The sequence below is a fragment of the Spea bombifrons genome, chromosome 11 (assembly GCF_027358695.1).
Source record: "Spea bombifrons isolate aSpeBom1 chromosome 11, aSpeBom1.2.pri, whole genome shotgun sequence".
NCBI lineage: Eukaryota > Metazoa > Chordata > Amphibia > Anura > Pelobatidae > Spea > Spea bombifrons.
In genome coordinates this window covers 33,547,467-33,568,397 of record NC_071097.1, presented here as the reverse complement: position 1 = coordinate 33,568,397, position 20,931 = coordinate 33,547,467, and the positions used below count along the sequence as shown (strand labels likewise).

Genomic DNA, 20,931 nt, shown 5'->3' with positions numbered 1-20,931 from the left:
AGTTGTCCCAATACTTTTGTCCATATAGTGTATGTTAAAAGGTTTATCAAATCCCTGTGAAAACGTCTTTTCTCCACAGAAAACAATCCTATTTTGCGCAGCCTTTCTTTGTATCTGAATTTTTCCACTCGTTTAATCCTTTGTGTAGCCTTTCTCTGAACTCTTTCTATTTCCAGTATGTCTTTTTTTTTTTGTACTGGTGCTTATTGTAAATGTGGTATTACCAGTTAATTTTGGTCATTAAAAAAACCAATAAAATATTCATTGGTATGATGCGCCAAATTTTTTGGAGTGATTTTTTATGTTTTTTATTTACAAATCTATTTTTGGTGCCACTTTTCTAAACTGACATTTTTTTAAAAAAAAACACGTAGTTTGGTGGAATTTCAATTAATCTCTATAGAGTAACATTGATTATTAAATTGTGTGTTGCTAAAATAAGGGAACAAAGGTTTTTCCTTAATCTGGGTGGTTTTTCCTTTATTGGGGTGTTTCTACCCAGCATTGGGGCAATTACTGGCACTTCCCACTACATGCATTGACCGCACTCATAATCCATCACTTTACAATAAACTGTTTGTTTTACTTTGTCAATAAAGATAATTTGCTGTAAAAAAAAAATGGCGGATAAAAAAACCCGCTCTCATCTAGGAATGACTGGGCGTGGCTTGCGTGCAGGTGAGGACACACAGAAAACATCAATGCGCATGAGGGAGTGTCCGCCATGTTGGAAGTTGGCAGCTTGCTGTGTTACAGGGCTAATCCGGGTTCGTCACCGTTTCCCGACTCCCGAGTCCCGTACTTGGCTTTGCATGATGCTAAGAACGTTTAAGGCCACACCGGCCAGAAGATTATAACGCCCGGGGTGGTTAATCACTGCCATTAGTTAAAATGGCGTCGAGAAGGCCGTGGCTCGCGCGGTGACGCGCGAACGGAAGTATCGAGTGCGAGCGAGATGTGAGCGCGCTTCCCCCGCGGGGACCGGAAGCGGAAGCGGCGCGAAGAGCTGGGGGAACCGGAGTCTGTGAGGGAGCGAGGTAATAACGCGTGAGGTGAGTGCACCCTAAATTACACTGTTGTTTTGAGTTTGAGCGGGTGTATGTGTTTTCCTGGTAGAGAAGAAGACGACAAATATTTCCCTCGCCTGTTTTACATTCTATATAATGGGGCTTTATACCCACAAACTCTCTGTAACCGCGATCTCCCCTGAACCCGGTTTACATTATGCATAGGATATCTTTGTACAAAGTAACCTATACGTTCAGAAATATTAATGCTATACATATACATTATCCATATTACATATCGCTGATTTGTGTGAGGTATAAACCCATAAACTGTGCAGCAGTATATATGTGTATATTATATGTATACACAGACATTCTCATTATCTTTACCCCCTCCCCCCATCATAATTGGTGTGAATATTGTAGAAATGGATCATCTTTACATTATATGGAATCATTCTGGTATTATTTATCTCTGGACACAGTGAGTCGCAGCTCTGAATCCTACTTATTTATACTGAGTAATGTATCGGTAACCTGTGATGTCATCGATGACTCGCAAAGTTTATTCATCAACTTTTGAGATCATTGTAGAAAGATGGACAGTCATCAGAGCTCCTTTAATATTATTAATGCTATGTTTATGACCATTGTATTCCGCAACACTGTACCTAAACATTCTGTAACGTGTCGTCTGCCTTTAGGAAACGTTTTTATTTAATGTAACATTTTCTCAACCGCATGCTAAGTTTATGTACATGCAGAAATCACCCTGTATTTACTTTATATCAGCTGCTATTGCTGCTTTTACTAAAATAGGCCCACCCAGGGGGCAGTAGGGGTATATAGTGGTGTGTGTGTATATGTATATATATATAATATGTAATAACTCAGAGATGAGGCCTCAATCCTTAGCTCTAAATCTGTACGTAAATACATATTTAATTTTTCTCATATAAATGTATTTTTAATAAAGCTGCATAAATTGTTGGCAGTATATAAATAACTGTATTTAATCAATACTGTCAAAATCAATTATTACGTTCCTCCCAGTTCTTGCCCCATAAGAGCAAAAAGCTCTTGACGTTTACATTTTTTTTTTTTTTTTTAATCCTCGCTTCTACTAAAAGTTCAAGGAGAAATCTTTGGGGGGCATCACTTCTATTTCGCGCCCCAGATATTAATTCTATGGGTATTAGCAGAGAATCACATTGTTAAAATGTCCCGGTTCTTAGCATAAGCAGAAGTTGGAGAAGCTGCGTTTTCTCGTCTCCCTTGCCGACCTGTGGTTTTGCGCTATACCTCTCCTTCCGCCGCTGCTGTGGTATGTATCTAAATCTAGCCGCTAGCTAGACCACTGCTCACGAGCCCTTGTAACGTACACTTGGTAGAGGGAAGAGCGTTAACGCTAAGAAGGCAGAAGCATACTATTCCTAGTCCGAGTAAGAGGCCTTTGCCGGCCCAGATGATGATCTCCCCAGATGCAGACAGACCGTCTATTCCTCACATGATGAGAGAAGGACAGAGAATCATAGTGTTAGATGAAATGCCCTTTGGCATACAAGTTCATCCTGTTTGCCCTGGGTGGGGGTAATATTCAGTACGCTTGATGCCATGTATGAGGTCCTTGCAATTTAGGATTGATAACACGTGAACGCCCCGGAGCGCTGCCTTTGGCTGGAAACCTGCAATGTCAACACAGAAGTTGTACGGAATACCGGGAATTATTATTGTACGATGTGAAATCAGGCAAAGGTTTTGACATGCTTTGTACGCGTTGCCACCGATTGCGTACATAGCAATACAAACGCATTCATGGGGATCTTATACATCTGGCCACGTAACCTTTCCGGGATCCGTACTGATGAAATAGTTAAGGAACGCAACATTTTAATAGAAATTATGAATAAGCAGCTAATTCGTATATTATTCAGGATAAAAGCAGCTTAAACCGTGACGTGGAATAATACAAAAGTAAAGTTTTTAAGCAGCTCTGGTGTTAGTTTAGTGCAGTCCGTTTAGGCTTTGTGTGCGATGTATAATAAGCGGTCACGTTGGGCGTGAGATACACTATCTGGTCCTCCTGTATTTATGTGACATATAGAATAGTTTGATTGGAAGATACTTCTATCTGTAGCAGAAGTTAGACGCTCCGGGAGTCGGGGAGCTCTGGCTCTTAGGGGTCCCCTCGATGTAGCCGAGGGTTTTATTGAAGTCTTTGGGGATCGGGTTCCTTCTGCTCATCGCTGGGACCGCAGCACCTTTATTACTTGGTACCTTCATGCAAGCTCACTTTTATTATTCATTTCAGTATATTTGCCAAACTGAAATTAACCATAAATTATTTTTTTCCCCTCACTTATAATGGTGACTTTACACCTTATTCATAGTTCATAAAACTGATTGACCCGAGAGAAGAAAGTCCCCTCCATTTTTATCATGGTTTTTTTTATTGGTCCTGTAGTTTTCTGTGTATAAATTCCTCCTTTCCACAAAGGTCTGTTCACATTAAAGAAGAGACCTCTGAGGTCCTACAAGCTTATGTGGCTGGTTTTATTTTTCCTTTACCTCCATCTTCTCTTTGGGGACTCTTCCTTCTCTTTGATCCTTAAGGTTATATTCATTCTCCTTATTAATATAACCATTAAATACATTAATTTGTTATGAATTAGAAATGCACTTTTAAGTCTCAAACACTGTGTGGTGACAGATTGTAGCCGCCAAAAAAACACAAAACCAAAAGAAGTTAAAGTGGATGCACACGAGAACACAAGATCAACCCTGTGTGATTTAAAGGGACCGTTTATCGTCCCTGACATCCCCATGAAAAGTAATTTATAGTAAAATGCTCCGTGAGCTCATAACACGTTGAAGACATAGACTGTCCCTTGAATGTTCATTGTCTAAAGTCAAACGCTATCCACCTTTCACTCCTTAAGTTTGATGTTGGATGTAAAGTGACAGCTTAGGGTCAGTCAGGGAGCCAGAGGTATGTATGTATGTATGTGTGTGTGTAATATATATATCTATATATCACACACCATCCTATATGTGGTATGAAAGCCAGTTCCTCCAAGCTCAGGCTTGTATAAAAATAAAGGAAATGTGTTGACCAGCGTTTCCCCAAACAGTTTGTCGCTGCCTAAACCATTGCAGAATGTGTCTGATCTCTTCTGCTCGATGCTACTGAGGATGTTGTGCGTTGCCACTATATTTTTGAGCTCTGACAATATCACTGCCTCCCCGGGTACTTCGCACAGAACCGCGTTCCAGGCGCAAGTTTGGGTTATTTTGTAGATTGCCATTTATAATAAAGCTATATCCACGGCTTTCTTACACTGATGATAAAGGCACTAGCACGTCCGATTCAGAGCTGTAATGAGAACCTTCTCATTTACTCCTGGACCGTGAGATAACGTGTGAGGGGGCTCCTCTATCCCCCCCCCACGCTGTGACTGGCGGGTTATTTCATTTACTCGCTGTAGTACTTATGTCTGCGCATCTTTTGTCACAGATTGTGGAGATAAACCTCATCCATGAATTGACAGACCGATCGTAACCCCGTGAGTGCTGAATCCCCCCTCCCCCGAAGTAAGTTAAGTGTTGGAAGAAAAGGGGGCGCAGTTGGGTAAGTGACCAACTCTTTAATAAACACTTACAGAGGCAGGGTATTAATGCTTTCTCCCGTTAATGGATTACATCTCATGCCGGGGCATTAACACACGCATCTCTGATGAAAAATAGTGTATTTGGGTGGATGATATGTTAGACCCCTACACTGTGTGACTAGGCTTCCAGCATGTGTATGGTTAAATTATTTTGGACCCAATGTCTACTATAAAGTACAGCTGTGTTTACAAAACACTTGGGATAGTTACAAAAATAAATAAAAGAAAAAATAATAATAATAAAAATATATATATAAATAATTGAATCGGGATATTCAGTAGCAGAAGTATAGGTTATCGTCATTATATTCTCAGCTGAAAATGTACATCCCCACCAGTCATTGGGATTTCTGAACAATATATAGATTTCTCCATTTCTGGCATAGATTTGAGTCCACGTTAGACCCCCTTCGCCCATTAGAAATTATAGATTCAAAGAGACCCGAATTACTAACACAGGGTATGTTCAGATCCAGCAGCACCGTATCCCAAGGGGTATAATTTGAATCATTTGCGAGCGTCGGGTGTGAGACGTGGCACGGGGATCTTTCTACGTTTTCTGATCCGTCGCTCCATTACACATCGCTTTGTGCTTTAACGCCTTCGACTGTTTGCTTTCTTGCTCAGGAGCCATGGAGGAATCCCACTTCAACTCCTCGTACTTCTGGCCTGCGGTCCCCACGGTCTCCGGACAGGTAAGTCTGTTTCCGGCAAGCCTTTTCTGTGTTGATGATCTGTGGAACTTCCTGCACGAGGGAGTCTTGTTCCTTTTTTTTTAAACCCTACTGAAGATTTCTTCATCGTGGAAAGTGTTCTCAATAATTTCAGGTTCTAAACCTTAATTTTTTTATAATAATGTATACTGAATGCATGCGAGTTTAGACAGTCATCCTGTCTTTATATTTCCATAAATTAGTTCATATAATACACAGTGTGGAATATTTCAATAATCCAGCAGATCCAGTATAAACATTGAAACGATTACTAAAAAGCTAAGCTTTGTACCACAGCCCTAAGTGGACCTGCCATAAAAACATGTCTTACATGCTGAGATACTACAGGTATTAATGGGATTGTGAAATCACCCGTGTGTTACTTCTATACCTGTAGTTTTTTATTTTCACTCCATCAGTAGCAGAAGGCTTTTTCCTTAGAGTAGCATTAAGAACCACCAGAAAGATTGCACAAAAAGCATGGTCATTTATTGAGGATGGAGAAGCAAGTCCTCCTTACTGATTAATGCCGGTCTCTTCAGCCATAACTCCAAAATCCTTACCACCAGATTGACAACTCCATGTTCCTGAACAAGGTGAAGGAGCAGTTGATTCAGGAGAAAGGCTGCAACCTGGGCTCCCATTACCCGGCCCTACTGACGGTGCCCACCTCGGTGTCTCTGTCTGCCGGAATCAGCATGGATGGAGATAGTAAAATGGAACTTCACGGGATTCCCCATAGCCAAGCGTCCGTCACCCAGAACATCACCGTGCTTCCCGTACCGACCACCGGCCTTATGACAGCCAGTAAGTGAGACAAACTCTAATAACTCAATGTACCCGTTAGTATTGTGGTAGGCCACCTGTCCCGTATTTGGTGTCTTTTCGCCCCACATACCCCAGCGGTTGAGGCCCTCGTAGCCTACATCTCGTGGCTGTCCATCCAGATGATAGAGTAATGCCTGTACTCTATAGAGATACTGGGGTGCTTGTCAGGTTTTTTTCTGTCCTAATTCATGCTTTCTTTCCTGCGTCTCGCAGCAGGTCTGGTGATCACGTCTCCGTCAGGCTCTCTGGTCACCACGCCATCCTCTTCGGGTCAGACGTTCCCCATCTCTGCACCCTCCACCATGATTGTGTCCACGCTTCCGGGCTCGCAGACTCTGCAGGTGGTTTCGGAGCTCACAAAAGCCAAGCTCTCAGAGATGGGGGGACAAGGGGGTCCGAAAAGAGGGCGGAAGAAGAAGCGGCTTCCGGAACCCTCTCTCCCTCATCTCAATGATCCTTATGACCTTTCTAATGAAGATGACGATGATCATCACAAGGATGGGAAGACTTACAGGTATCTGGGGGATTTCAAGTAAGGTTTGCCGTTTAATATCTTTGCTGATTTGTGTAAACTAATTAACACTTAACTCCTTCCAGCTCTGTTAATAAAATGATGTAATACAAATATCTTTTGGCTTGGCACAGGCCTATAATGTACACGACGTGTCCCTTTAGTATGCAGTATTCTGACGCCACGTGGGCACTAACTGTTTAGAATAATGTGAATTTAATTATTGTATAGGGAAATATGTCCGGTGCCAGGGGGTGGCTGCTTAACCTACAGCATGGTTTGCAGCTCTGTTTTGAACACTGGTTTGTTTTATGTATCTCTTACTTGGGCTGTTGTTTTTAAACATTCATGCATATGTTACTAAGAAGCAAGTAATGTATAGATTTTTGTGAAATGAGACATACCCATAGAAACATAGAAAACTTAGACCTTAACCAGTCTCTGGCCTCGCCAGGGGGAACATATGCCTATCCCATGCATGTTTAAAATTCCCTCACTGTATTAGCCTCTACCACTCTTGCTGGGAGGCTGTTCCACTTATCTACCACCCTCTCAGTAGAGTAAAACTTTCTTACATTACATTACTCTTTTCCTCTAGATTATGGCTTCTTGTTCAAACATTTCTCTTCCTAAGAAATATCCCTCCTTTGCTTTGTTAAATTTATGTACTTTAATGTTTATCACATTTCCCCTTTCTCCACTCCTTTAACCCCTTAATGACAAAGCTCGTACATGTATGGCCTCAAAATGCATTGTTTTCAATGTCCTTAAGGGGTTAAGCTATATTGAGTCTATACGTTTCTCCCAGCACCCTGTGTAATGTGTATAGAGTATATTCCTTAGCTGTATGTCGCTCCCCTATCTGTCTGAGATTGGTAGATGACATTTATCATCCTGATTTCAGACGGGTATATGGTTAATATTTGAAATAACGCTGCAGCTTCTGATTCTCACCAAAAATAAATGTATAAGCTTTGCTGTGTGCATTGCTAGTAAATAACGGTTATTGGATAAGGAGAAAGCTTTTTAGTCATTGTTTGGGCGATCTCCTGTCCTTGTGTTAAACATTTTCAGCCCTTCATGTTTAGATTCATATGAAACGCACATAAAATACATGTATGTACATCCTCTGCCAGCGGGACATGCGTACAAAAGCTGATCATATTCCCGCTTCTGTGTTTTTAGGTGCCGCATGTGCTCGCTCACCTTCTTCTCCAAGTCGGAGATGCAGATTCACTCCAAGTCTCATACGGAGGCCAAGCCGCACAAGTGCCCGCACTGCTCCAAAACCTTCGCCAACAGTTCCTACCTGGCCCAGCACGTGCGCATCCACTCGGGGGCCAAACCGTACACCTGCAGCTACTGTCAGAAAGCCTTCCGCCAGCTCTCTCACCTCCAGCAGCACACACGGTAAGAGACGGCCTGCGATGCCATCGTAGTGCAAGTCCCTTTATTAAAAGCCGTGTACCTGAAGCGATTTGCACCGGAGGGACTAGATATACCGAGCTGGGGATTTCTCTCTAGTTAGAAACCTATTTTATTTTGTGAAGGGATGGAGGGGATCCGGTAGTTGGAGCTGCCATAGGTGTATAGGGAGTACCTTGGAAGCGGTTTATGAAAGGTGATTCTTGGGGCATTGAAACCATTCATAATCCCATACGGACGGGTTTGCAGAAGGGAAATTTGTCACCATAGACGTTTAAGTTATGTTAGTTCACGATCAGGACATCTTTCCAGCAGAGGTTCGCCGTAGAATATCCGGCAAGCGGATCCATTTAAAGTCACCCTGAGCTGTGACGGTGCGACCTCTGGCAACAGAAAACAAGTAGCATCGAGGCGATAACCTTCATTGAGTAGAATTAGAGTGAAAGTTTTCGTGGACGCTTGGGGTTATAGAGGCTCACCTAAAGAAGAGACCCAAGCTGTCTAAAAAACACTCTAATTCTACAAGGTTAATAAAGAGTATCACTTGTGTCCAGTGTCTCCACGGCCATCAAGCTAGACCTATCCTGCAAGCTGCCTTTGGCAGGGGGGTTGTATGTGATAAACGTGATATAAGCATGTGATGTGTTTTATTTGTAGCCGGTGTGTCAGAGGCACAGGGGGTTCCTGTACTCTTTCGTCCGTATGGTTGGATTCACGCCTATGGCCCCTGCAGTTCTCTCATGTCTCCCCTTAAGCAGCTGTTTTTTTTAAAAAAGGGGGGAGGGAGCGTTTCCATTCAGACACTGTGTCACGTGTCCTCTCCCCCCTTACGTTTGCATAAACTTGCCTCCCCCCATATAGTCTGTCCTGCTGAACACTGTTGTCACTTGCCTTTACTCAACTAGTTTAGCTACCCTTACCAGATACACACGGGGTATTGCATCCCTCCCCGTGTGTATTATTTTCTCTCCTTATGTACGCCAAATGTAATTCTCCATCCCACCTGCAGCGTGGTGTTATAAACCTTTGCAGTACCTGCTAAGTGTCACAGTCCCATACAGACATACAGTTTAATCTTTCACCTGCTTGAAAACAGGTGTCGTTTCTAGCGGTCATGCGACAAGCCTATATGATTATCTCCCTATAAGTCCCAACCCCTGTGTCGTTCTGGCAGGATCCACACGAAGGTGCCTAATGTTGTATCCAAGCCCCTCAAGTGTCCGCACTGCTCCAAAACCTTCGCCAACGGCTCCTACCTGGCCCAGCACGTGCGCATCCACTCGGGGGCCAAGCCGTACAACTGCAGCTACTGTCAGAAGGCCTTCCGCCAGCTCTCTCACCTCCAGCAGCACACACGGTAAGAGGGCAGGAGGAGAGAGCTGGGGGAGCCCCGAGACCAGCATGTGCCCTCTCCCCTCACCCCACTCCTGCTGCATGCACACGTGTCTGAATGGAAACTGGGTCAGGGGAGGGAAGCTGCCCTGTCTGCTCATTTCACCCCATTATCTACCCCACCCTCCCATGCCCATTTCCCTTTCGCCCCTAAAATCGGTATTTGTCTTGGAAAAATAACCCGTTTTCTCTTTTTTTTTTCTTTTCTCACTCAGGATTCACACTGGAGACAGGCCATATAAATGCGTGCATCCCGGCTGCGATAAGGCATTCACCCAGCTATCTAATCTACAGGTGCGGACATGTGACATTCTTACTCCGCCGGGAGCTCTTGCGTGTAACGCCCCTGAGGATCTGTCCACTTATTACTACTAGGCGACTCCCCCGCTGAACCCCAGCGCTGTTAGGCAACCACCTTAAATAGCCATTCCCTGAAAATATTCCTTATTCTTGTATTTAGAATTGTCCCTTATGTTTGTGTTTCTGCCAGTTTGTGTAACTATGTGCAACTTTGTCCTTCAGTCTCACAGAAGACAGCACAACAAAGACAAACCATTCAAGTGCCACAACTGTCACCGAGCGTACACGGACTCGTCTTCTTTGGAAGTCCACTTGTCTACGCACACGGTCAAGCATGCAAAAGTGTATACGTGTTCCATCTGCAGCCGTGCGTACACTTCGGTGCGTACCCACCTGTTCATGCAGACTTTCCGGCTTCTGCTTTTATGATGTCTTTCTTCTTCTTCCCCCCCAAGCCTGTTCTCACGCTTCCAATCTCGTTTTGCAGGAGACCTATCTGATGAAGCATATGAGGAAGCACAATGCTCCGGATACTCAGCCCCAGCCACCTTCGCAAGTCTTGACCTCGCAGGGCCACTTTACCCCGGTGTCGCAAGCTCAGTCTTCGGAAGGACCGCAGTGTTCCTTCGACATGAATCCCTTCAAGACTGACCATCACAAGGACTTGTGTCTGACCGTTTCCACCAGCGCCATCCAAGTGGATCATCTCTCCAACTCCTAGTTCTATTCCACGGGACAGAATATTGAGGCGACGTGGAAATGATGGACCAGATCCATTTGGGGAAGGGTAGAGAAGGGAATTCTGGGCCAGCCTCATCGTGGGGGGTGGGAAGAAAGAACAGTATATGAACTCTGCCATTGAAATGTTGAGTATCTGGGTTACCCCGCAGCATGGCTGAGACAGTAGACCACGCTGCGACAGCCTTCACATATAAAAAAAAATAAACTGTAGCGGTGATCAGCTGGGGCGTCTGAGGACAGACCCGGAAAGTTGCGCATCCCAGCCTGAAACCTTGGGACAGAGGTCTCTTGAAGAATCCATTGAGTGGGAACCAAACTCCATTGGACGCCTAGGGGTGACTTGGCTCAGAGAGTGAAATGAAGAGGCTTTAGTCCACAGCACATTGTGGGGCGAGGATGTCCACGTTGGACTCGTTGGGCGGGAGGAGAACATTTAAGCTTTTTCAAAACTTTTCATTTTATACCCTGAGTTACATAGGTATTGAGGGGAGGGGGGGGTTATTAACTGTTATTATGTATTATTTTATCCTTATTTTGTTCCTGCTCTGCCTCCCCCAGTGAAGCACACTGCAAAGACTACCGGGAGGGTGCTTTTTACGAACGGACGCCACTGCTCTCAGATCATGGCTATCGGAGTGACGCTCTGCATTAAACCTTATATTAGCTAGTCTTGCTGATGAGCCGGGCAGGGGCCACGGAGCCCGCGCCCTGGATAGAACTATGTATAAATATATACGGAACAAAGTGTATATATCCACTGTAGCCTAATTAGTGGTATTGTTTTATTCCAAAGGGAGGGTTGCATATGGGGGGGAATCTGATTTATTATTGTTTTTATATCCTAGATGGTGGAAGCTCGGTGTGAGCCTCCTCCAGCCTCTTAGCCAAGTTTCTGTTTTATATATTCCTCCTTCTCTCCCCCCTCCCCACTAAAAGCTGGTCTCTAACCCCATCAGTCTTTTCCTATAACCGATGCTCATCACCTGGCCTCTCATTCAAAACGCTTTCTCCCATCTGTTAAGACTTTCCACCACCTGCGGAGTCTGAAGCATGACCCTACCCAGCCTCACGTGTTCTTCGTTCCCCGTGTTCCCTTGCCGTGTTTTGCATAAACCGCGTAACCCGTATGGCTTTTGCCCAATTCTTTTACGTGTTCCCTAGTAGCCCGAGCGGCTACGGCCCCCCCGGCCTTTCTCACATTTCTCTTGCTTCGGGACTCGTTTCTGCCCTGCTTGCCGAATGCCTGTTCCATCCTTCCAACAAAAATGACACGTAACATTTTCTACCATATTTTAAAATGTTGAATTTAAGAAAAAAAAATAATTATATATATATCCATTGTTTATAACAGAAACCGGATTCTCCCGTAAACTGACGGCATACTGGAGGTGATGTTTCTCAATGTCATCTAAAAGCCCCCCCATCCCGATTTCGAATACATTGCATAGAAATAAACCTCTGTATACAGTGTGTCGGATTCTGTGTAGATGTTGTACTGTTCAACCAACACGTGTGAGACCTGAATGATTGCCTTTTACATACGTGTAAGCGTAATGTTTCTCATAATACATCTATGTTGATGATGAGACCCGAAGAGTTCCTAAATGTTGGAGCCGACCCGGCGTGCGTCTCCGGCGAGTTCCATGAAAGCTGCGGTCCGCTGGACCAAATAGAGTTCCTCGCAGGCCGCGCTTGCTGGGTCCGGAAAGACAATGGACGCCCCAGGACCCCGCTTCCAACCTGCGGGGCGGCCGGCTGCCATCGATGTAGAGAGAGAGAGAGAGAGAGAGAGATGCGTTGGATCGGGTCGGCCGCTGCTGTGAAGGTTATTGTTGGTTGCTTTAAACTCTTCAGCGGCGTTTTATGCGGCAAAAACTGCTTTTGTCTACACCGGTTGGGTCTCACGAAGAAACGCGTGGGTGATATGAAGCTTTGTGTGTCTCCAGCACTCTCTCCGAGACCCGCAAACTGGAAGAGACCCTCAAACTGGAAGAGACCCTCAGGATGTCACGGATACGCATTCAGCCACGTTGGTGCTGGACTGTTTGTTACAGAGCAAATACGCATTGACCATGCAAAGCGATCGCACGCAGTCTTATGGCGCTGTGAGCGTAGGATGGATGGTTTTTTATATATATATATACACGCCATCATATTCCGTAGCGTTGTACAAAAGGTAGACCGGACGCGGACGTAACAAGTATATAACATACCTTTACTTACAACAACAGGTGAGGAGGGCCCTGATCCAACAGGTTTACAATCGTTTAAAAAGTAATCCTTGGGGTATCCTGAGTGGGGAAATCTTGGCTGGCTGTTTATAATGTATAGTTAAATAAGCAAGATTTATTCAGGCTCCTTGTATATTGAATTATACATTATACAGGGCCAGCTCAGTCCTTCGCAGTGGAGACACCGCTAGCATTGGCCCTTCATAATGATTAGTGAAGTGAGGGGGTTCGGACCCGACTCTCCCTTCTCTCAAGACGTTGAAATGCTTTCTTGCAATCTCCTGGGTTAGTGAATCTGCTATTTTGTGTATTAGCCAGGTGGGTCACGTGACTTTGCATCTCTTGACCCCGCGGGAGTTGCCTGTGTCTGTCTGAGTGTGTGTGTCTGTCTAGTTATGTTACTGTGTGTATGTACGTGTGTGTTAGCGTGGGTGTGTATGTACGTGTGTGTTAGCGTGTGTATGTGTCTGGGTGTGTTAGTGTTTAAGGTCTAGCTGTGATACTAGTGCAAGTGCCAGAGTATGTAAGTATGTGTACATGTGCGTGTATTATTTCTTGTGCACAGTTAGTGTTGAGTGTGAGGGTGTGTGTGAGTGTAATTGCCCCTCCCGAGCCCAGACTCTGGACCCTCTCCTGCACCATCCCAAGCCATGGCGCAGGCAGTCTCGCTTTACGGCTGTGTAAACAAGGTCTGCGGCTGCCGTTTTACATATCGTCCACTAGAGGGCCCAAGGAGGCGGGGAAAACGCCTCCTTCCGCCCCAACTATCATGGCGACGAAAACAAAGAAACCATAGAGCTGTAGAGCGGGAATGCAGGTCCCTGTCATGGACCGGAAGTTAATATTTAGGCGTTCAAGATGGCGGCTGGCATGTATCTGGAGCATTATTTGGACAGTGAGTGAAATCTCTGTGTTGTTGCAGACGGCTGCTTCTTTACACCAGTCCGTAATAGGCAGCCATAGCCATGTTTTATATACAAGTCATGGCTTATTTGCCGGCTTACTGTGTGGCACAGACACAGAACCATCTCCCCCTCCCTCTATATAACGCACACCGCAGTGTCTGTCTCCCTGTATAGCACCTGTGACAGTCCGGATATCTCTTCAGGACACACACAGGGCTGTCTCGCCCTCGGTGCTTTTGGGAGGCCATAGCTTACTCTGCTCCTGTGATGCCTCATCTATCATCAGGTAGCCATAAAGCAACTGAGCATCATGGGAGTTGTAGTTTCACAGCAGTTCGAGAGCTATCTATTGGCTGCTACTACTTCTTCACATGTCACCGAGAGCCTTCCGTGTGTATCTCTGTATATAACACCCCCCCATCCATCCACTACTCTATATAACCCACAGGCAGTGCAATCATATGTTTTGCCTCCTAGCTATATTAAAAAAGGCAGATTTCTGATATATTTAGTGACTTAACCCCTTGCTAACTTGTAATTTAATGGAAATGTGTTTATAAAAGTCCCCCAATGGACCCATCTCTGACCCTAAACTATACGTGAAGGGTTAAAAGGCTCGCGGTAATAAGGGATCCACACTGCTTTCCCCACTCCCGATATATATCCCTGATAAATCAAATTTGAAGAAGGGACTCCAACCATTTATATTCCTCGTATCAGATTAAAAATCAATTTTCAAAAATATTGTTTTTATTTCTTTTTTAAATTGGTTTTTGCCCCATAATATGTTTTCAGGCAGCTGCATATCAGCCATTTGTATGATTTCTCGCTCTGTTATATGAGCCCCAATCTACTACCCCCCCCCAACTCCTTATTATATTGCCTGTGGGAAACAATAGAATGGCTCAGTCTTAATCACCCAGCAGGACTCTCTGACTGATAATTATGGAGGGAATGCAATGGCAAGTTTCACCAGCAAGAAGGTCTGAGCTGGCCATGTATAATGCATAATTCAATGCTTTTAAGTTTCTTGTTGATTTAACTATGCAGCGTACAGGGTCAGCTGCTGTTGTAAATGTCCAGCACTGTGTTTAGTTTAATATGCATTTAATAGCATATTCTTTTTCACTTGCTTGGCAGGTATAGAGAATTTGCCCTTTGAACTTCAGAGAAACTTCCAGCTGATGAGAGACCTTGACCAGAGAACAGAGGGTGGGTTAACCTCACTGGAAGCTGGCGTGTGAGGATTTGCGTGTGCGCACGCTCATACAGTGTGCGGGGGTGATGTATGTAGACTTGGGGAGACGCATGCGCCTTCAGACCCCCATGACCTTTTTGCTTTCTTCGTACAGACTTGAAGTGCCATATAGACCGCCTTTCCTGCCAGTACATGAGCAGCGCTCGCACTCTGAGCTCAGACGAAAAGCTGCAGCTCCTGAGACAAGTCCAAGAAGCCTACGGAAAATGCAAGGAGTACGGAGACGACAAAGTGCAGCTGGCGATGCAGACGTACGAGATGGTGAGAAACATGCGCAGAAAAACCCAGCTGAACTGAATAACATGCGGATTTACAGTGTCACTTTCTGTTGGTTAATCCCACGAGCAAGGGATGACTGGCACCTTCTGGCCCAGGGAGCAAGTAAAGCCCATCAGCCCCCCCACATACAAACTAGCACGCACAAGTACACTCACTTACACAAAGGCATGCTTACACACACACACACACACACACACACACATGCTAACAAACACTCCGTCTCAAACGCATATTCATCCACGCTAACGCACAAACGCGCACGCATCCATGCAAACGCGCACGCATCCACGCTAACACACAGAAACACACTTATACCTACATTCTCATTCTAACATAAATACCTATCTTGTGTTATATGACCACACTGCGTTCCTGGCTTCCTAGGCCGGTCCAGAATAGTTTACAGAGGGACGGTCCGACCTTAACTGGCCCGGTCTAAGTTGGACCAGTCCTTTGTGAACACTTTTGGGCCACGATGCGCATCCAGCGTTTGATGTAAATTCACGCTCCACGAGGCTTCGGTAGAGAATTTCCCGTTAAGGGATGGTTACCCGCTGGAGCCACAGCTTCTCTATCACGTCTGATTTATGTACGAAACGGTTTTCACGGCCTATTCTTGTTCATCAACCCATCAGGTGGACAAACATATTCGGAGGCTGGACACGGACCTCGCTCGCTTCGAAGCCGATCTGAAAGAGAAACACATTGAATCCAGCGACTACGACAGCTGCTCTAGCAAAGGCAAAAAGAGTGAGCCCACAAGCCCAGCGCATCGTGTGTGGCCTATGCCCCCTACATCTCCTCACTATAGCATTCTCCTTCATAGCCATCTTACCGCTGGGCAAATCCCTGCATAAAGACTGGACGGCTTAACACTGTAGTGGACGATGTAATCTAGTAGTAAAAATGAATAGATTTTGGGGGTTATGTATAAAAATGCCTTGGTCTTGTGCCAGCTGTGCCAAAAGATAATAATTCTGTTTCAAATAATTATGTTGCAAACTATGTATTAAAAAAAAAAAGTAGAATCTGCATGATTTTAGATCACTTTATAGCGGTGATCTGTGCTTCCCTGTCCTGGAAAATATTTGTGATGTGGACAGAAGTTGCACTATAAGGAATAAAAGTCAACATTTTTTGCTTCTTTTTATTCTTCTGTAATTCAGCAAGTTGGATCATTCCAGAGGCAAAAATAAAAATGGGAACTAGCGCCACGTTTTGTACATAACCCCCCAGCAAATTATCAATGCTTTTTTTTCTTGCCCCCCAGATCTGGTCCCTTACCCCTTTTGTTCCTGCCCCAACCCTGGAATAAATATTTGATTATCCTCCCTGCAGAGGGCAGAGGTCAGAAGGAGAAAAAGGCAGCGAAAGTCAGGTCAAAGGTGAAGAACTCTGATGACGAGGCATCGAAGAACAACCAGAAGAAAATTAAACTCGTGCAGACGTGAGTGTGGGGCGGAAGAGGAGATTCCGGAATCGTATTATGGCGTTTGTGTACGGATACTGGGGATTTGGCTAAATGACGTCTGTATCTCTTCTATCAGGGCAGAGTATGGGACCCCGGTGGCAAATTTTGGGAAAGTGACCCCGTCTGATGTCCTGGACATGCCTGTGGACCCAAACGAGCCTACGTACTGTCTGTGCCACCAGGTCTCCTACGGAGAGATGATTGGCTGCGATAATCCAGACGTGAGTTAGAACATACCTGTCCCCCCCCCATGCGTTGTGATATCCATATGACCCTGATACGCTGATGAATGGGAAGCAATTCCTCTTGCTTCTTTAGTCTTTGGCGTGGTTATAACGAAGTATCTCTCTATCCCCCCCCCCACAGTGCTCTATTGAATGGTTTCATTTTGCTTGTGTCGGACTTGCCACTAAACCTCGTGGGAAATGGTGAGTATAAACTGCCCCCTCCGTCACCTCATTCCTTCTGCACCCCTGCCCTCCTTTGCTGCTCGACTGGCCCTCTCCCCTCCTGATTTTTCACCCTTTCGCTCACTCAGGTTTTGCCCCCGATGTTCCCAAGAGCGGAAGAAGAAATGAGATTTAATCATGATGTCGTGACCTCCGAGGGGCGAGCAGTGTGTGTGTGGGGGGGGTGTACCCATGCCCCCCTTTTCTGGGAAGGGGGGTATTCAGACTTTACCTGCATGGTTTGCAGACAGTATTAAGCCCCTCTCCGGCTGTTCCCATGGATTGGTGCTGTTCTATCGCTGTGTGTGGGATACTCTCACCTCTGCTATGACTCTTATCGTGTCCCCTCGTTGTATACCTGATGACCATGTTCCCCGATAGCTTCTCCTCGCTCAGCAACTTCATCTCTGCCGCCGACCACCCATCTTTTGTGAAGACTTCTATTCTTCTAAATCCCAGTATTAAACACTACATAAGAGCGCCTGGACCCAGGACCTGGTCTCCAACCTTCACCTCAATTTAGCCCTCTGTGCCCTTCTTATATTTACAGACTTGCCCCCCCCCCCAAGATGGCATTAGACCTCACACAGCTTCCCCATCGGGAAAAAGAAAGCTGTTGCCTCCGCCGTGTCTTTTTCCAAGACCCCGACATAAAAATGTCTGCCGCTTAAGGCCGTGTGGTCAGCGACCATCTCAGTTTCACTACAATAGCCCCTAGGCGTTCATATACAATACGGTCACGCTTTACAGCCTTTCCACCGGTAATCCTTCATCTTCCTCCACGTTTTGGTGCTGAACACACTGTCTTCCGATGCTTTTTATTCATCGGGTTGTAAAGATATGTTTACAGAACAGAAGGAGGTTACAGGATAAGGAAAACTGATGGAATTCTGCCCTTTTCTGCATTCCAAGAGAAACCCGTGGATGGTTTGCGCGTGAGACCGTAGTGAAGAGGCATTGCTTGGGGGCGACTAAAGGAGGCTGAGATCCTAAATGCGTTGGGGAATACAAGAAGCAGGTAGAAAAGCCTACAGTGGGTGGGCATGGTGTATTTTGGGGGGGTTGTCTTGTGTATGCGGTTAATGGGTGTAATTAGAAACATAGAATTCAATTTCAGATAAAACCCCGTCAGCCCATCCATTCTGCCCCTGTCATCATGGTGCCCCAGGTCCCCCCGACGGACCTCTAGCTTTCCAGAGAAGCCCCCGTCACACAGATTAAACGGTCGCTGTGACTTTTAGGTGCTATCAGACCATCCGTTTCTGTTACATTGCGCAGGACAGTTCTGCCATATTGATATTTATGTTCTAATTGTTTACAGAACTTGAGTTTTTATTGTGTTCAGAATTTGAAGTATGAAAGTTTTTAATGAGAACAAAAACACTATTCTTTCTCAAGGAAACACGTAGGTGTATCTAGCACTGCTTTGCCCGTGGCATTCGTTATATTTCATGTAGATGATCATTTTTTGGAACAAAAAAAAAAAGCTCAGAAATGCGAGTGAGGATTACTTGAGCTCCTGGAGCCCTTAGGGTTCATACTCTTAGAGCCACAAGCCCTATGTCATTTTACATCTTTTGGACCCAATGTTTGACTAAAGACTCCATTTTCTTATTAACTCTAGCCAATGGAGTTAGATCTTACATGCCGTCAGCGACGTGCGGTTACACCAACAAGCCAGTGAAGCCGTCGTATTGCGGTGGGATTGTTGAAGACGTTAACTCTTAAGGACATGAATTGCTTGATGTGTTACAGACAGGACAGGTACATGTGCCTGGCAGGGCATAGAGCAGAATGAAAGGTAGCTTTCTAACTTATTGTATCATCGGAATAACTGTATTTATTGCGCTTTCTCCTTGACGCGGTTAAAACTGCATTACGTTACTTTATCGTCCATGCGCAAGCAGTAGATACTTTCCTTCAATTGACAATGGGAGGTGGAGGTGGCCTGAAAATGTTTCCTGTTACTGTCTACCTGGATAAAAAGAGAAAGGAAAAAAAGACAATGTTTGTACGGTTACCTCCGCCCCGTGGCTCAGATCTTTAGGAGTTGGTTTCTTCGCAGTGTGATTATTACATTATATCCTGGCCTGGAAATCTTCGGCAACTATTTGGATTTAACTGATGCATTTTAGGAATGGAATAAATAAAAAGGATCTTGCGTGCGCCTGAGAGTTTTTATTTGTTTCATGTTGTGATTGTCTCTACTGAACCTACTAGTGCAAGGGCATAATGTTAACTAATTGTATGTTATATATATATATATATATATATATATATATATATATACATATGTGTATATATATATATACATATATATATACACAGAAAGGGGCGCACACCCTAAAATCATACACATTCCGGGGGGCTGCTAAAATCACCAACATGTACACAAAGCAAGAGGCCAGTGTACGCCCAGCTAATACTATTTAGGGGCATGAGGGTTGGCAGCTCCAACAAGCGAGTGGACGGGGAGATACTTATTCCGCTGGCAGTGACCCAACCAGAAATGTTTAACATTAATAAAAAAGTAGTTTAAAAAGGGGGGAGTAGAAGGTCCGAGCCGCATTCCCACAAATACGGATCTGGTGTTTCAGTCACAACGTACATAAGGTTAGGGGGGCTGGAGGCGTAACTACAGGGGTCCTGAGCAACCCCTGCAGCCTGAATCCTCGTGTCGCTTCACAATTGTTCATGAAGGGCCTTTGCCATGTCTGTACGGAAAGGCCCTCAGTGATGACTTAATACCCGATTCATACTACATTCTGTGTCATCTTTTCTGGCCTAGTTGGGTTTACTGGCAGCCATAACTGTAGACAGAAACCATTGCAACGGATGGAATGGCACATCCTGCATCATCTTAAAAAATAAAAGGTTAGCAGAAATTTTACGCACCCTCCGCATTATTTAATATTCTCTCCCTCTTGGAGTCTCGTATATTTCTAAATATGAAGCCCGTATCAATTGGCCCTCGAGCTCCAAAAGCTCAATATATAATAAATTGCCGTTAAAAAGCTATCTCAAGCTTTAGTGTTTAACGCTCTGGTGGTTCCATTGCCGCGCTCTTCCATTGGCTGAACTTTACCCCCTCATCGCTTGTCTACTATTGGCTGTTCGCTTCACTTCCTGTTGTTATTTCGCCTCCTCGACTATTCTGGAATCTCTTTGGCTTCTTCGTCGCTGCTAGGTTTTATTGGCTGCCGTAGACGGGCTTCTGATTTGTCAAATCCACATCGCGTCTACCATTTCAGTGATTGGTTGATATCGCAGTTACGTATGAGGCTTGCTGCGGCGTGATTGGTCTGTTTTTGGCGGGGTGACTGAATTTGAGCTGTGGGTTTGCCGCTTCCCTGATACCGTCGAGATATTTTGGGTTTATCTCCGTGAGGCGTAGTTACAGCACCGGGCCTCGTTCACTCAGGCTTACGCGGGCCGAACTCCTCAACGCGCGGTAAGTAAGGGATTGTTTTCGCATATTAGTGTCGCACCAACTGATGTAATGCATACATGGACAGAGGTTTCAACCATAGCTGTGGTAACCTGGCAGCAGTCTTCCTAGAATAAGGGGCAGAGGCTAACTCAGAGCATGTGTCCGCAGGGCAGCACGCTGATGGTGAGACCAGGCGACCCTCCCCTCCAGCAGCTCAGAGGCAGGAATCTATTGCAGAGGCACAGAGCCCTGAATTCCAGCAGGCCCAACAGACAGATCCCACACTAGAAATACTCAGGGAAGTGGCCTAAGCCGCTATAGAA

At 45.1% G+C, this 20,931-nt stretch overlaps 2 protein-coding genes across 6 annotated transcripts; both read left to right on the top strand.

Moving 5' to 3' along the window:
• The first annotated feature begins 889 nt into the window (after positions 1–889).
• Positions 890–10,784, top strand: ZNF384 (zinc finger protein 384). 5 transcript variants are annotated; one of them, XM_053450602.1, is made up of 10 exons: positions 890–1,052; positions 4,522–4,635; positions 5,303–5,370; positions 5,958–6,195; positions 6,433–6,748; positions 7,913–8,137; positions 9,327–9,509; positions 9,760–9,838; positions 10,067–10,225; positions 10,332–10,784. In XM_053450602.1, exons 3-10 carry the CDS (start codon positions 5,308–5,310, stop codon positions 10,563–10,565), a joined length of 1,497 nt encoding a protein of 498 aa, XP_053306577.1. In that variant the 5' UTR covers positions 890–1,052; positions 4,522–4,635; positions 5,303–5,307; the 3' UTR covers positions 10,566–10,784. The 5 variants fall into 5 exon arrangements, with proteins under 5 accessions (XP_053306577.1, XP_053306576.1, XP_053306579.1 ...); XM_053450601.1 differs by having other exon boundaries at positions 937–1,052; positions 6,430–6,748; XM_053450603.1 differs by having other exon boundaries at positions 943–1,052; positions 6,430–6,730.
• A 2,802-nt stretch (positions 10,785–13,586) lies between these two features.
• On the top strand, positions 13,587–17,520 carry ING4 (inhibitor of growth family member 4). Its single transcript, XM_053450362.1, has 8 exons — positions 13,587–13,711; positions 14,862–14,933; positions 15,074–15,240; positions 15,894–16,008; positions 16,597–16,705; positions 16,806–16,950; positions 17,096–17,157; positions 17,268–17,520. Exons 1-8 carry the CDS (start codon positions 13,675–13,677, stop codon positions 17,305–17,307), a joined length of 747 nt encoding a protein of 248 aa, XP_053306337.1. The 5' UTR covers positions 13,587–13,674; the 3' UTR covers positions 17,308–17,520.
• Positions 17,521–20,931: the final 3,411 nt, after the last annotated feature.

Bases quoted from the DNA above. Each gene is read 5' to 3' on its own strand.
- ZNF384 (XM_053450601.1), top strand. From the start codon at position 5,308: ATGGAGGAATCCCACTTCAACTCCTCGTACTTCTGGCCTGCGGTCCCC. The intron at 6,196-6,429 runs GTAAGTGAGACA...TGCGTCTCGCAG, and splicing joins CACCGGCCTTATGACAGCCA to CAGGTCTGGTGATCACGTCT. The intron at 9,839-10,066 runs GTGCGGACATGT...TTTGTCCTTCAG, and splicing joins CCCAGCTATCTAATCTACAG to TCTCACAGAAGACAGCACAA.
- ING4 (XM_053450362.1), top strand. From the start codon at position 13,675: ATGGCGGCTGGCATGTATCTGGAGCATTATTTGGACA. The intron at 16,009-16,596 runs GTGAGCCCACAA...TCCTCCCTGCAG, and splicing joins CTCTAGCAAAGGCAAAAAGA to AGGGCAGAGGTCAGAAGGAG. The intron at 16,706-16,805 runs GTGAGTGTGGGG...CTCTTCTATCAG, and splicing joins AAAATTAAACTCGTGCAGAC to GGCAGAGTATGGGACCCCGG.